Here is a 15,828-nt window from a genome sequence, read left to right on the forward strand (position 1 = left end):
TCCTTTTGAACCTTACTTCTCCTTTTGAACGATTTATTTCGGCCCACAGAACCGCCAATCACTGGATGTTTTTGCACCATTCTGTGTAAACACTAGAGAGTATTGAGCGTGAAAATCCCAGAAGCTCAGCAATTTCTGATATGTTGTAATCAGCCCATCTGGTACCAACAACCATGCCACGATCAAAGTCACTGAGATCACATTTTCCCCATTCTGATGTTTGATGTGAACATGAACTGAAACTCTTGACCTACATCTGCATGATTTTATCGTTGCCACATGATTGGCTGATTAGATGATCGCATGAGTGCAGGTGTTCCTATTAAAGTGGCAGTGAGTGCAAGTCTATTCTATTATGGTGTATAATTAATAATAAAGTTCTTAATTATATATCTTTTAATAAGTCTATTATATAAGCCTATGTTGGACACCAGAGTGAGAGGTCATCAGTGAAACATCCTGTATTGAGGAGGCTCGGAATGTTTTTTATACAAACAGGAAAAGACAACATGGACAAGAGACACTGAATACTAGAATTAGTCAGACTGCTGTCTTAGGAAAAGGGGTTCCACAAGGGTTCTCGAGATAATTAATGGTTTCTTGCTTCTTAAAGTGTTTCTACCTGCATAAGGAAATTCTCTTGCAGGCGTCTGTGGAGAATCTTTAAAGATTCATCCATAGTGACACTTCTTGATTGCATCTTCTTACTGTGGGACTAGTCCAGAACAAAATATACAAAACAACAGAAATAAAGAAATTGCCCTGTAGAAATTATTCTTCTGGAAATTACAGAAAGTAATTTGTAAAAATTAGTATCAAAAATACATGCATTTACAGTAGATGACATAAGAATGAAATGACAAGAAAAGCACACATTTTTATGCTTCATACAAAAATGAAGTAACACAATTACACAGTATGAGAATGGATGTCATGTGCACTACTGCCCTCATTTGGTTCCTATGTCATAACTGCAGTAATATTTATTTGTGCTTGATCAATGTGAATGAAGTGTGCAATAAGAAAGACATGTTCCAGTGCTACATGCAAACAGCCAAGTGATATACATTCAGAAAAATTGGTAAATTGATGCAATTTCTCCAAGGAACTTGGGGGAACATTAGCTAAGGCTAATTAACTACAGCTTTATTCCTAATCTCTCAAATATTAGCTAGCATGAGTATAGCTATGATGATATAAACTAACTGAATACTATAAGCTAGCTGTCACAGTACAAATTGCCTTCATAAATACAAATTGTATGTAACAACAGGTAGATTACAGGAATGTGTATTAGGTCTTGTTACATCTGTTACGGTTAGCTGACTAAATTTAAGCTGATGCAAAAAAAATAAAAAATAAAAAAAAGTCACCTTATGACTTTACAAATATATGATTATACAGAAATGTAGTGATGTGTTTTGTAAATGTAATGAGTAGAAAGCAGAGACATTTCTAGTTTACATTTCTTTCAAATTGGCAGCACAGTGGTGCAGAAGGTAGCATGGCTGCCTCACAGCTCCAGGATCTCTGAGTATTGTACCTATTCAGAGTTTTGAATGTTCTCTCCGTGTCTGTGTGGGTTTCCTCCGGGTTCTCTTGTTTCCTCTGACCTCCCAAAAAACATGCTGGTAAGAGGACTGGCTACACTAAATTACCCCTAGGTTTAATGAGTGCCTGAATTTGTGTGTGAATGGTGAATGTGATGGAGTGGTATCCCTTCCAGGGTGTATTCCCTCCTCATACCCAGCATTCCCAGGATAGGATCTGGATCCACTGTGACCCTGACAAGGATAAAGCAGTTACTAACGATGAAAAAAATGAATGATTTAATTTCTTTTGAAATGTAGTAATTAAGTCAAAACCAAAACGTAAGTAAAGCACAGATCATTAAAAACACATTTAAGCACAAATATTTAAGAAATATTTAAGAAAATAACAAAAGAACTGTTTTTTTTTTTTGTTACTTCCACTCTCTGTCTACATTTCATTAGAGTACCTCATATCGGACTAATACACTATATAGGTAAAATTTTGTGGACACCTGACCGTCACACCTTTACTGCATTTTGAACATCCCATTCCTGATTAATCCTCCTTTATTATTATAATAACCTCCACTCTTCTAGGAAGGATTTCCACTAGATTTTGGAGTGTGGCCGTGTGGATTATGTTGCCCATTCAGACACAAGAGCGTTAGTGAGGCCAGGCACTGATGTTGGGTGAGGGGGCCTGGGGTGCAGTCAACGTTCCAGTTGATCCGAAGTGTTCAGTGGGGTTGAGGTCAGGGTTCTGTGCAGGTCACTCGAGTTCTTCCACTCCGACCTTATTATACCATGTCTTCATGGAGCTCGCTTTATGCACAGGAGCACTGTCATAGTTCCAGTGAAGGGAAATTATAATGCTACAGCATTCAAAGACATCCTATACAATTGTGTGCTTACAAACTTGTGGCAACAGTTTGGAAAAGAACCACATACAGTAGGGCTGTGATGGTCAGATGTCCAAATACTTTTGGCCATATAGTGTACTTGAATTTTTGCCTACTTAAAACTTTCACTTGGGGCATCTTTATAATAATAACGTTATTTGGTTTAGACTTAAAGTATATATATATATATATATATATATATATATATATATATATATATATATATATATATATATATATATATATATATATATACACACACACAAACGCTGCGATATTTCATATTACAGTAACGCGTGAGCTGCTGTTATTTTGAAAACGTCACATCTGTAGGCGGATGTGACGTTTGAAATCTTTGGTCGTCCGAGATGTATCACTCGCGACAGTTAGCTACGTCTCTGTTGTTAGCCATAATAGCTTGAGTCAAGAATAAACTGGTAGCTATTTAAAACAAGTGCATTTACGTATGTTGAGGCACAATGTCGCAGTATGAACTATTTCAGAGCCAAAGCATGTCGATAATGACGCTGTTAGCCGACACAGCCCGTGCTGAGATCTGCAGGGTTTATCATGATAACACAGACACACAGAAAGAGCTCAAGCTGGTAAGTTTAGACAAGAGTAATGTTTAGAAGAAGAAATGTTAACAAGCTAGTCAAAATGTTGGCTAACTAAATTAGCCATGTCGTGCAGCTGACAGGGAAGTCGACACTAACTAAATCAGCTAGTGGTGTTTCAGAGGTCTGTGCGCTTCACTTCCTCCAAGCTACAAGTTCAGAGTCATGATGTGTCGACTCTTTGAGCCGACCCACATATATGACTCAATACATTCAGAATGAATCAGAAAGCTTCGATGGAAATCTGAGCTTGTGAGTGTGTTTGACTCACAGCTCTGTGTGTGTGTGTGTGTGTGTGTGTGTGTGTGTGTGTGTGTGTGTGAGGCAGTCGAAGATGTCCTGTATGTTGTCAGTGTGTTTAGAGCGAGCGATCCGTAATCAGAATAAATGGAAATGAATCTTTTTAATGAAGCACAGACACAGAGAGTATTAATGCAGGTATGCAGTACTAATTACTGTATTTGGCAAAGCACGTTTGTAGTTATTAATTAGAAGGTAGAGTAAGATCTCATGGTTCAGCAGTTCAACAACTTCATCCATAGTTATGGGAAGAAAAACAGTCGCTACATAAAAGGAGTCGTTTGAGATTAGAAAGAGTCGACTCTTTATAGAGAGCTGAACCAACTAATCTGACTCACTAAAAAGATCCGGATTTGCATGAGAGCAGCCGTTACAGAAATACTGAAACCAGCCCCTGTGGCACCAACAATCATGCCACAGTGAAAATCACTGAGATCACATTTTTCCCCTATTCTGATGGTTGATGTGAACATTTCCCCAAGCTGCTGGCCCATATCTGCATGGTTGTATGCATTGCTCTGTTGCCACAAGATTGTCTGCTTAGATAATTGCATGAATGTGTAGGTGTACAGTTGTTCCTAATAAAGTGCTCAGTGAGTGTACATTTTTTGAAAGCCAATATTCAGACAACAGTTACTTTTTGATTTGTTAGGAAAATACTGAACATGGACATTTATCCCTTTTCAAGTGTTTAGTCATACTTGTAAATACTTTTACATACCTATTTTCCCTCAGTTATAATCTAATTTGGTGAATCATGACAATATGCACATATGCTGGAGCTCATGTCTGTTACCATCAAGCTTACTTTTAGCTAATCACAGTGTATCCTGCTGTCAGAACATGTGAGCGGATGGCAATCTCACACACTGTTGCCAATCACAAACACTTCACTCCAAGGAAAAATCACCACGCAAAAAATCTAATTTAATTTTTGAAATAATTACAAATTTAGCTTTTTTGGTTATCCTGATGCTTGTGGTTGAAGTCTTTAAAATGCAGGTATATGTTTTAATGAAGAAGAATAACCTGATGTGTTGCGACTAGGGTGCATGTGTTGGGAAAATTTGCTTAGTACTACAGGAAAATACATCCACTCCATTCCAGTCACATGTCACCAATATGTCATCGAGTTACAGAAATGGATTTTATAATATAGCTTTATATAGACTCCTACTCTTAGCACCACTTGAGATGCTTATTGTTCTTACTGTACCTTGTATTTTTGCCAGCATTGTCTTTACTTGTTATATTTATTGTCTAATTGTTTGAATAATTCTTCCTGCTCTCTCAGTGGTTTTGTAATATTTTACTCTGGAAGAGAACTAACAATAAACATGGACTTAAAATTGAATGCAGTGGAAATAAACAACTGAACATAAAGACCAATACTGATTTAAATTTTTTGTTTTCATTTCAATGATTGTATAAAAAAAAGACCCTTTAAATTAAAAGTTTATGAACCTCAGCAACTCGTATTAGCTGCATGTGCTATAAACAATGTAGTTGAAGTATAAGGCTCCTTTTATTAGACTCTTTAAATGATCCCACTTCAAATTTCCTCTATTTAAGATTCTGTTTTAGCAACTTAGTGCCATTTTCTAGAACAGCACTGATTTGAAATACAGTGATCTCTCCATTGTCAATAACTATTTTGTCAATAACAGGCACAGCTTAATGCTGTCATGGAGTTTTTGGCGAAGGAGGCAGTACGGAAAATCTGCCTTCTGTTCAAGCTATGCAGTGTAGAGAAAGAGTGTAATGCAGTGGATTTGCCCAGTGCGTCTGAAAGATCAGGAAATGCACAGAGTCTGTCCGAGCCGAAGGAACCAGCTACTCAACCCGAATATGCTCAGACTTCAGTATCCGGTAGGACTTTACTCCATATGGTGGATCCCATGTGTTTTAATTGCATCTGTTAAAGGAGACTGTTGCAGCAGTTAATAAAGAATTAAATGCTTTATAATTAACTAAGGTAGCATGGAATGTGTTTTTTTTGTTTGTTCTTTGTTTTTAGTTTAGCCATATGCAATATGTGAATGTTGTGAGTAATACAGCAGCTGTAGTATATCGCATCGCAGATGTAATTTGCTCTTTTTTGTACCAAACTGTTTCTGATGTTCCAGGAGAAACTGTGTATCTCTTAGTGAGTGGGGAAGAATCACATGCTACAGCAACAACTGCAACTCCACAGCAAGATGTCATCAGAGAAGATGAGGTCTGTTCAAACAAAAGGTTTAAGATCTTGATTTTGTTAGATATTTTGTGATTGATATTTTCCTGTACATTTTGTACCTTTTAGTGTCCTGCTACTCAGGAGCTTGAATCTACCACAGCCATTAGCTCTTCTACGAAGGTGGGAGAAAATGGAAAAAAGATCCAAACTATCTTGATAATGAAAGGTGAATGCTTTTATTTCTTCAAGACGTGTTATTTTCTTATAGTCTGGGAACAGTGCTTTCAGCAACACTAAATCAGTTCATTTATTTTTAATGAGTATAAAAATTTAGGTTAAGGAACTACAGTAAATATGAGTTCAGGGGCAGACAACTCACTAACCAGGGAAAAGCAGACTATAAGTGGCTATGAGCTTTTACTTGTCATTTCCCAAAGGTCTCCCATCTATCAAACAGAAAAAAGTATATGCATTATTTTATGTATAATAGTATGAGAACTGGTTTGTATGTTTCTTGGTGGGGTGATGTACCTTGCTGACATTTGCTACTCATTTCTAAATCCCATTTTTGAAACTATATTAAAAAAAAACTCTGGTAACACATACTGGCTGTTGGCAGGAACTATTTTTATTACTTGGATAACTTAAACTCACTGACTCTTTTATTAAGAACACCTGTACAGATGCTCATTCATGCAATTACCAATCATGTGGCAGCAGCACAAAATCATGCAAATAAATGTTAAGGTATCTAGTTCAGTTAATGTTCACATCAAACATCAGAATGGGAGAAAACGTGATCTCTTCGACTCAGTACTTTGACTATGGCATGGTCGTTGGTACCAGATGGGCTGGTTTGAGTATTTCAGAAACTGCTGATCTCCTGGGGTTTTTCACACACAACAGTCTGTAGAGTTAACACAGAATGAAGCAAAAAAAAAAAAAAAAAAAAAAAACATCCACTGAGCAGCAGTTCTGCAGGCAGAAATGTCTTGTTGATGAGAGAGGTTAGAAGAGATTGGACAGACTGGTTCGGTCTGACAAGAAGGCTACAGTAATTCAAATAACCACTCTACAACCATGGTGAGCAGAAAAGCATTTCAGGAAGCACAACACTTGAGGTGGTTGGACCACAACAGCAGAAGGCCACATCGGATTTCACTTCTGTCAGCCAAGAACAGGAATCCGAGACTGCAGTGTGCACAGGCTCACCAAAACTCAGTTGATGATTGGAAAAATGTCACCTGGTCTGCTGTTGGTCTCAATTTTGGCTGCGGTATGCAGATGGTGGGGTCAGAATCCAGTATCAGCATGAATCCATGGACCCAACCGGCCTTGGGTCAACAGTTCAGGCTGGTGGTGGTGTAATGGTGTGAGGAATGTTTTCATTGCAGTATTGTTGCTGACTATGTGCATACCTTTATGGCCACACTACTCATCTTATAACGGCTTCATTCAGCATGATAATGCACCATGTTACAATGACCTCCCCAGTAATTTGAACTTAATGCAGCAGAGCACATTTGGGATGTGATAGAACGGGAGATTTGTAGTATGAATGTGCAGCTGAAAAATCTGCAGCAAATGTGTGATACAATCATGTCAATATGGACCAGAATCTCAAAGAAATGTTTCCAACATCTTGCGGAATCCATGCCACAAGGAATTAAGGCTGCTCTGAGAACAAATGAGGTCCTACCCTGTATTAGTATGGTGTTCCTAATAAAGTGGGCAGTGAGTGTATACTAACATCTGTCTGTAATAATGCACTTAATTAGTTCATTATTAAATTCAATTTGGTTAGCTCCCTTTTTTTTTTTTTTTTAGCCTAGTCAATGTTCCTAGATAGTTAACATAATATTAAATAGCTTGCAGGATGCCTCTTCTCTTACGACAAGATTTTTTTTTGTTAGTACAGGAAGTAAAAAGCCACAAACATGAATTTTCCCCAGAAGTCATCGAGCAAACTATGCAAGTAGGCAAGCACATTGGAGCATTTACTTACCCAGTTGACTAGCTAATAAACGTATGATTAATTCACTCATGGGGTTGAACTTTTTAGTTCCACAGTGATGGCCTTAAATTCACAGGTTTCCTGAATACTATTGTACAGCATGTTCAGTCTCCTAGTTGAAAGTATGGTGGGATCATCAAGCAGTATTAAATTTGTTTTTAAGTATTTTATTTAAGCAATGTCGCATGAGCAAGAGTGCTATTGTACTCAATATTATATGTGATTATTACAGCAGGTATTCACAGCCATGTTGATATTCAGTACAACAGAATGATTATACAATAGTTCTATAAAAAGCAGTATCACACTCACAATCATTCTGTTGTACTGCTTTTATACAATAGTTCTATAAAAAAGAAATTAATACTGCATAAGTAACATTTTATTCAGCCGGAACTGTTATATAATTATGCACATTTTTATCCATTTTTGGACTTTTGTGTTTTGAAGATAAACCGAATGGTCTGGGCTGTGCTCTACCTTTTGTGTATATTTCTTTGTGCTATTGCATGTAAATAGTTATTGGTAAGGAACAGCATCAAGTTGCTGATATGTAGCACTTTTCTACCAGGCAGTGTGGCACAAATCCAAACCCAGGACTGTTTGTATCCTGACCGAAAACGTGTGTTATAAATGTAGTAGGATTTTCACTGGAGGTTTTTGGAACAAGTAGTAAAGTAGTAAAGCACTTGGGAAAAAGAAAAAAAAAAAAAAAGATTCTCAGTTTAAAAAAAATACAAGTCACTCATTTCTGTGGCTGAATCTCTAAGGGTATTTTACTGTGCACGTAGAGCACTAGGTACAGTGTACATCATCTTTATGTTCTATCCTATTTAGTGAACAAAGTGCATAGATAATACTTCTTTTGTGTGATTTTTATTTAGAAAAGAATAAAACATCACTATTGGTCACTGTGATAAAATTGTGATGCTGCTTCTAACATCCAACCCTAACAGGTGATTTGACTACTCTGCTGACAATTTCTGAACGATTAGAAGTTATTCTAGCAAGTGACATTTACAGGGTGATTCTGGGGCAATTGAGTTTAACCAATGTAACAATTGTGCTAATTTTAGCTGCACTCATATGTCCTGAGTCAGCTGGCATGGTATATGGTGAAGACAGGTAACTTGGGTAAGCAACAGCTTGCTCGTCATTGGAAGGTTGTGCAAAAATGTGGGATCCTGGTTAATATTCTGAGCCGAACTGTGCCACGCTGTCTGGTAGAAGGGTGTCATAGATCCATCAGTATGAGATGCAAACTACACACCATTGTTGTTTGATTTTGCTCCAGATGCAGGCTCTTTTTCTGCTGAAGCGAAAAATGCAGTAAATACCCCAGCTGTACAAACCACTGTTCAACCAGACAAGCTGAAGAAGAACATGTCCTATAAATGTGATGTGTGTGAAAGGACTTTTTCAATGAAGCGTTACCTAATGCGGCACAAGCAAGTACACTCCAAAACAGCCCATCACACCTGCAATGTGTGTGGGAATAAATACAGATTTTTAAGAGCACTGAACAAGCACCTCTTGTCTCATGGCAAAAAGAAGAGGGAGGCACATCCGTGCAAAACATGCGGCAAAAGCTTTGTAAATCTGGACAAGCACGAACTCGTCCACTTAAACGTAAAGCCGTATCTTTGTGGCGTGTGTGGAAAAGGCTTCACTCTAGAGTCGGTTTTACTGGTACACCAGAGACTCCATACTGGAGAAAAGCCGTATCAGTGTGAAACGTGTGGGAAACGCTTCACGCAATCCAGCACCCTTCACATTCATAAGAGGGTTCACTCAGAAGCGAAGCCTTGGAAGTGCAGCCTGTGTGACAAGAGTTTCAAGAGGCAGTCCAGCTTGAAAAAGCACGATATAGTCCACACTGGAGAGAAGCCGCACACATGTGAAACGTGTGGGCAGAAGTTTGGCCATAGGGAAAATCTGAAAAGACATGTCCTTAATCACTTGGGCATAAAGCCGTATGCGTGCAAGGTCTGTGGGAAGCAATACAGTCAGATGAGCTCGCTAAAGGAACACATGCCAGTGCATGGAACAGTCAAACCCTTCATGTGCGAGACGTGTGGAAAGACCTTTGTGTACAATTACGCCCTGAAAAATCACATGTGGACACACAGAGATATTAGAAAAGCACATGGGGCTGAAAAGAACCCTCACTGCTGCGAAGTCTGTGGGAAATGCTACAGCTCCTCTTATGCTTTGAAAATGCATCAGAGGCTTCACTCTGAGCACAATCCATTTAACTGTAAGGTGTGTGGGAAGACTTTTAGCAGTATGTCTGGCGTGTATGCACATGAGCAACGTCATACAGGGGTGAAAGTTTTCAGGTGTGAGCTATGCAAAAAGACTTTTGTTAACAAGGCGTATCTGAAAGTGCACGAGTTTTTGCACACCAAAGAAAAACTCCATAAATGCTTGCTTTGTGGGAAAGGATTCAGTCTGCCCAATGGACTTAAGCTGCATATGCTTATTCACACTGGCGAAAAACCACATAAGTGTGAAATATGTGGCATGGCTTTTCGCTTATTGGGAAATTTACGGAGGCATAATCGCGTTCACACTGGAGAGAAGCCATTTAGTTGTGAAGTTTGTGGGAAAAGCTTTAGCCAGCCAAACAATGTGAAGGCTCACATGCAGATGCACACTGGTATTAAACCATACACTTGTCAGAAATGTGGGAAGAAGTACGCTTATGTTAGGAATTACAATGATCATAAATGTGTGCCTCTGTAAAAAGTAACACGCAGTGTCATTGGTCAGGCTGTCTTAGGTACTGTGCCAACTGACATGTAGTTAATCTTAAATATGAGAATTTCAGTAGCTGAGGTGCCAGCATTGCTAACAAGTTCTTAGCATCCTAACATAATTCCTAACATAAGTGTTTGTCCAGTCTGATATAATAATAATAATAATAATAATAATAATAATAGCAGCAACAAGAAACAAATGTGTCTTTTATGTCTTTGATGGTTTTGGGAATTGGCTTTTCTGACAGGCAAATTTTATTTGTGTCTGGTCTGATCACTGCTTTAGCTGAAACAGCAGAAAGATGTAGAAAGTAGACAAACTGGAAATGCTTAAGTTAACAGTTTTCATGGGAAAGCTAAGATATGCCCAGAACTTGGGCACTTATTTATAAAAGTATTTGAAATACTGAGAGTTATGTCAATCTGCAAATATTTTAAATTAAAATGTTTTTGTAATGCATATATTTAGTATCTTATGTACATTATTTGTAAAGAAATTTTACAGCTGCTGAGCTCCATGGCTTTCTTCCAATAATGCCAATCAAGAGGTAAAACACAACTCTGTTTTTACTCATAATTATGTCAAATAATATATTCATGTTATTCATAATTATGCCAAATACCATAAAAAGGGTATTAATGCCTCCTGTGTCAGATTTTTAGCAAACTGCATCAATGAGCTTAAAATTGAAAATTTGTGTGTGTGTGGGTGGGTGTTTTTTTGGGTGTGTGTGTGGTTGTGTGTGTGTGGTTATGACCTGAATTTAGAGGCTAAAATGTACTAATTGATCATGCACCCAAGTCCTCTGACTTCCACACAGTAGTATCTGAAAAGACTCAAGCGTAGAAAAAATATTTAATTTTGGAAGCTATTACAGAAACATTTTATTTGTACAGCACTTGATACACATCATCACAAAGCAGTTTTAGAAAAAAAAAGTCAGCTTGGCGATGAGAATTTTTAAAGGTTATACAAGACGCCACGTTTGAGGCTAAAATAAAAAATGTTAATAAATCATTGATAATCATAGTCACATTTAAAATGCTGTTTTACAACGTAACATTTGCACACTAAGGCTGAGTTTAAGGTACATTTTTTGTACTATAGCAAAAGGAAACAAAAGGAATTTGTACGAAAACAGTGATCTCACAGAATATAAGCATACACACTGAAAATTGTCATAATGGTTGTTATGTGCATATATGGTGTACATGCAGAGAAATGCGCTGCACTGATACAATGCTGTAAATCTGAGACAGGAAGAGAAAGATTTCTCGAGCAAGTGGAGTTATCCTTTACTAACTGACTGTTCATACTGATCCATGTACTGACATACATATTAGATGCACAAGAGCAGTCCCATGGATTAGCACTGAGATATATGGATTTCAGCGCTGTCAGAGCCTCCAGGGTCCCTTTATCCAGTGAAAGTAGTTTGTTCGATTTGAGATGTAGTTGTCTCAAGTTCTTCAGGCCTTGAAATTGTGCAGTGGGAAGATGCTGGAGCTTGTTGTTTTCCAAATCAAGCTCTTGCAAAAAGGTCAAAGGAGAGAACACTGTTGGAGGTAAGTGAGACAGGAGGTTGTTTTGCAAGAAGAGCTTCTGCAGCCTGCCCAGAGCCCTAAAAATGTTATGTGGTAGTTTATTGAGTTTATTGAAACTCAGGTGTAACTCTCTTAATGTTGTCAAGTCTTTGAAATCATCAGTGGACAGGGAACTCAAAACATTGTTGGCCAAGTCGAGCATCCTCAAGTTTTGAAGCCCTGCGAAAAACCCAGATGGGAGCCTCTCTATCTGGTTAATATTTAGCCCGAGCTCTCTTAGGTCATCAAGACCAGTCAGCGTCTGAGGATGGAGAAAAGAAATGCTGTTGTTGCTGAGTCTCAGAGAACGGAGTCTGTTAAGGCCTTTGAAAGCAAACTGTGAAACAGCGTCAATATGATTGCTCATCAGATGTAGAACTTTCAGATGTTGTGCTTTCTGTAGAAAATGCTTGGGAATTTTCATTATTAAGTTGTTGTTTAAATAGATTTCCTGCAGCTTTGTCAGTGTTCTAAATAAAGATGAGTTGAGCTCAAGGATGTGATTGCTATCCAGCTGTAATTCTCGGAGTTCAGTTAGTGGGTGGAATAGGTCTGGTACAATGACAGATATATTATTTCTTTCAAGCACTAATTCTCTTAATTTGGTCAGATTTTTGAACAAGCCACTGGGAAGTGATGCCAGAGCATTGTGGTACAAATTAAGAACCTCCAGGTTGCCCAAGTCTTGGAACACATTTGAGGGGAGATTCTGCAATTGGTTGAAGCTCAGATCTAGTTCAGTAAGCTGGAAAAGACCCATCAGGGAGTCCTGATGCAACTTAACCAGGTGATTTTTGCTTAAATCCAATTTTCTCAATTCATATAGTCCAGAGAAAGCATTTTCAGGGACAAAGATGATAGCATTTTTCTGCAAGTAGAGGCTGGTGAGATTGGTAGTATACTTAAAGGCACCACTGGGGATAGTAGTGAGCTTGTTTTTGCTGAGATCAAGATCAGTCAATCTCAGTGTGTGTTTAAAAGTTCCTTTCTCTGCACTTTTTATGTGCTGGAACAACAGATAGAGCCTGATTGCGGTGGTGCAGTTCATATCTATCATCTCAGCATTATTACTGACTAAGAGCTCCCTAAGTTCAGCATCTGTTAGTGAGGCTAGGGATTTCACATTATCATTGGATTGTGGTGTAACGTTGAAAAGAGCCTTGGAATTTTTTGTCAGGAGGTTTGTCAGGAGGTTGTTAGTAAGTGCAGTGCATGAGGATGAGTTAAACCCAGAGATATGATTACTATCCATGTCTAAATCTCGGTGTTCAGTTGGTGGACGGAATAGATCCGGTGAGATGGCAGAAAGATTATTACTATCAAGCCGTAGTTCAGTTAATTCAGTCAAATTGTTGAACATACCGTTGGGAAGTGATACTAGGCGATTTTGGTGCAATTTAAGGATCTTCAGTTTCCTCAAGTCTTGAAGCACACTTGTAAGAGTTCGCAGTTGGTTGAAGCTCAAATCTAACTCCACAAGATTGTAAAGAGGCATCAGGGACTTTTCATTTAAATTTAAAATGGCATTATTGCTCAAGTCTAATTTCTTCAGCGCAGATAGTCCTGAGAAAGCATTTTCAGGGACGAATGTGATTGCATTGTTCTGCAAGCAAAGGTGTGTGAGATTAGGGCTATCTTTAAGTGCACCAGTGGGTACAGAGGTAAGCCTGTTTTCACTAAGATCAAGATGAGTCAGGACCAGTGCACCCCTGAAGGTCCCTTCCTCTAAATTTATCAAATGGTTGTTGGACAAGTAGAGTCTGTTCAAATTGGTGTAGTTTTCAAACACGTGCTTGTCTATCACCTGAATTTTGTTATTGCTCAGGATAATTTCACTAAGTGCAGGACCCCCTTGTGAGGATTGGTGTTGGACATCATGAAGTGGCAGCAGTGTCTTGTGTAAAATTCCCTTTGAAATTTTTGTCAAACGATTGTTGCTTAGATCAAGGTGTTTAAGCTTTCTCATTGTTGCAAATGAGGATAGGTTGAGCTCTGAGATATGATTATTATCTAGCTGTAAATACCTGAGCTTTGAAAGTGATTGAAATAGATCTGGTGGGATGACCTGAATATTATTTCTGTCAAGCTGTAGTTCATTTAACTTTTTCAGATTATTAAACAGGCCGTTTGGAAGAAATGCCAAGGCATTGTGATATAGATTAAGGTTTTCTAGTTTGCCTAGAGCTTGAAATACCTGTGAAGAGAGATTTTGCAACTGGTTGAAACTTAAATCTAGATCACCAAGCTGGTAAAGACCTCTGAAAGAGGTAACGGCTAAAATATCAATGCGGTTATTGTTCAGATACAGTTTTCTTAATGCCGATAGCCTATAGAAAGCATTTTCAGGAACAAACATGATAGCATTTTTCTGCAGGTAGAGGCTGGTGAGATTAGAGGTGTCCTTAAGGGCATCAGTAGGCACAGTGGTAAGCATGTTATTGCTGAGATCAAGGTGAACCAGGCCAAGTGCGCTTCGGAAGGTCCCTTGATTTACACTTTTCAAACGGTTGTTAGACAGGAAGAGCCTTTTCAGATTGACACAGTTTTCAAACACACACGTATCCAGCACCTCAATGTTATTACTGTTCAGGTGGAGCTCCCTAAGTGCAGATGCTTTTTCAAAAGCTCCACAGGAGAGTGTATTTATCTGGTTTAAGCTCAAAATAAGAGTTTGAAGGTTGCGCAGACCTTGTAGGAATTTCTGTGGGATAATTTTAACACGGTTTTCACTGAGGTCCAAGTAAGTCAAATTCTTCAGTTCTTGAAATAGTCCAGTCATAAAAGTACTAAGTCCATTTCCTCTTAGAAATAGCTGAGTAAGGCTTCTCATGTTTGGTAATCTGGTAGTACCAGTAAGCCACTCACTAAGGTGGTTGTTGGTAAGATCAAGGACATGTAATTCTTCTAAACCTTCACTGGGGAGAGACTGGATCCGGTTGTTACTAACAAAGAGGTCCTTGGTACCTTGCAGAGGTAGAGGCAATTCCAACAGATTCTTGTTTAAACAAGTGATAGTGGTGTTGTCTACACACTCGCAAGACATCACACATGCATCAGCCACTGCAATGATGGTCATTGCCACAGTGAAGTGCGTAAGCATGGTTCGAAACTTTGACCTAAAAGCAGAACAAACAACTCTTCACTGGGTATCTTTGGTGAGGATATAAATAAGTGGCAAGTCATTTGAACATGAGTTATGTTGGTAATGCAATACTGTCTATATTGAACAAACAGATTAAGACTGTGTAAAGTGTAAACAAATAAATAAAGTACAAATTTCCCTGACCCACTATATATATATATTTATATATATATATATATATATATATATATATATATATATATATATATATATATATATATATATATATACATATATATATATATATATATATATATATATATATATACACACACATAGGCACATGCAAAGAAATGCTGTAGAGCAAAGACGCCTTTAAAAAAAATGAAACTAAATGTTTCTCCATTTAAAAAAAATAGTATAAAGAGCAGTAAACAGTAATAAATGAAACAAAGTCAATATCTGGTGTGATGATCCTTTGCTTAAAAAAAAATAGTAGTCTCAGGTACAATTAGTGCAGTTTTATAAGGACATTAGCTGTAAGTTTTACTGAGCATCTTGCAGAAGCAGCCACAGTTCCTCTGGAGACTTTGACTGTCTTCCTTGCTTTTTATTTTTGCAGCAAAACCCAGCAGCCTTCATTATGGTTTTTTTTGTCTGAAAAGTGGTCTCTTATGTAATATGCTGCTTTCTTTACTGATATACAAACATTTTTGTTTGTTAAACTTACCAATGTATTGTAATGTTAAACTTACCAGTGTATTGTAAGCAGAATCCAAGGGTCTTCAGTGTTTTAGAAGAAAGGAAATGAAGCTCAGCAGAACTGTTGTGTGTATATGGACCCACTTCTGCATCTATTTAAGAA

General features: G+C 37.9%; 2 protein-coding genes across 3 annotated transcripts; one reads left to right on the plus strand and one right to left on the minus strand.

Moving 5' to 3' along the window:
• The first annotated feature begins 2,725 nt into the window (after positions 1 to 2,725).
• Positions 2,726 to 10,941, plus strand: LOC113532767 (zinc finger protein 883). Of its 2 annotated transcripts, none has more exons than XM_053239871.1 (5): positions 2,726 to 3,486; positions 5,016 to 5,217; positions 5,475 to 5,566; positions 5,651 to 5,750; positions 8,833 to 10,941. In XM_053239871.1, the coding sequence occupies exons 1-5, from the start codon at positions 3,436 to 3,438 to the stop codon at positions 10,281 to 10,283; spliced, it is 1,896 nt and encodes a 631-aa protein (XP_053095846.1). In that variant the 5' UTR covers positions 2,726 to 3,435; the 3' UTR covers positions 10,284 to 10,941. The 2 variants fall into 2 exon arrangements, with proteins under 2 accessions (XP_053095846.1, XP_026780169.3); XM_026924368.3 differs by having other exon boundaries at positions 2,727 to 3,036.
• A 211-nt stretch (positions 10,942 to 11,152) lies between these two features.
• Positions 11,153 to 15,828, minus strand: si:dkey-182i3.11 (chaoptin). The gene is made up of 2 exons (XM_026924366.3): positions 15,719 to 15,828; positions 11,153 to 14,997 (listed from the first exon to the last, which is right to left on the minus strand). Exon 2 carries the CDS (start codon positions 14,979 to 14,981, stop codon positions 11,445 to 11,447), a length of 3,537 nt encoding a protein of 1,178 aa, XP_026780167.2. The 5' UTR covers positions 14,982 to 14,997; positions 15,719 to 15,828; the 3' UTR covers positions 11,153 to 11,444.

This window comes from Pangasianodon hypophthalmus, chromosome 14 (genome assembly GCF_027358585.1).
Source record: "Pangasianodon hypophthalmus isolate fPanHyp1 chromosome 14, fPanHyp1.pri, whole genome shotgun sequence".
Classification (NCBI taxonomy): Eukaryota; Metazoa; Chordata; class Actinopteri; order Siluriformes; family Pangasiidae; genus Pangasianodon; species Pangasianodon hypophthalmus.

Bases quoted from the DNA above. Each gene is read 5' to 3' on its own strand.
- LOC113532767 (XM_026924368.3), top strand. From the start codon at position 2,911: ATGTCGCAGTATGAACTATTTCAGAGCCAAAGCATGTCGATAATGACG. The intron at 3,037-5,015 runs GTAAGTTTAGAC...TGTCAATAACAG, and splicing joins CACAGAAAGAGCTCAAGCTG to GCACAGCTTAATGCTGTCAT. The intron at 5,751-8,832 runs GTGAATGCTTTT...ATTTTGCTCCAG, and splicing joins AACTATCTTGATAATGAAAG to ATGCAGGCTCTTTTTCTGCT.
- si:dkey-182i3.11 (XM_026924366.3), bottom strand. From the start codon at position 14,981: ATGCTTACGCACTTCACTGTGGCAATGACCATCATTGCAGTGGCTGAT.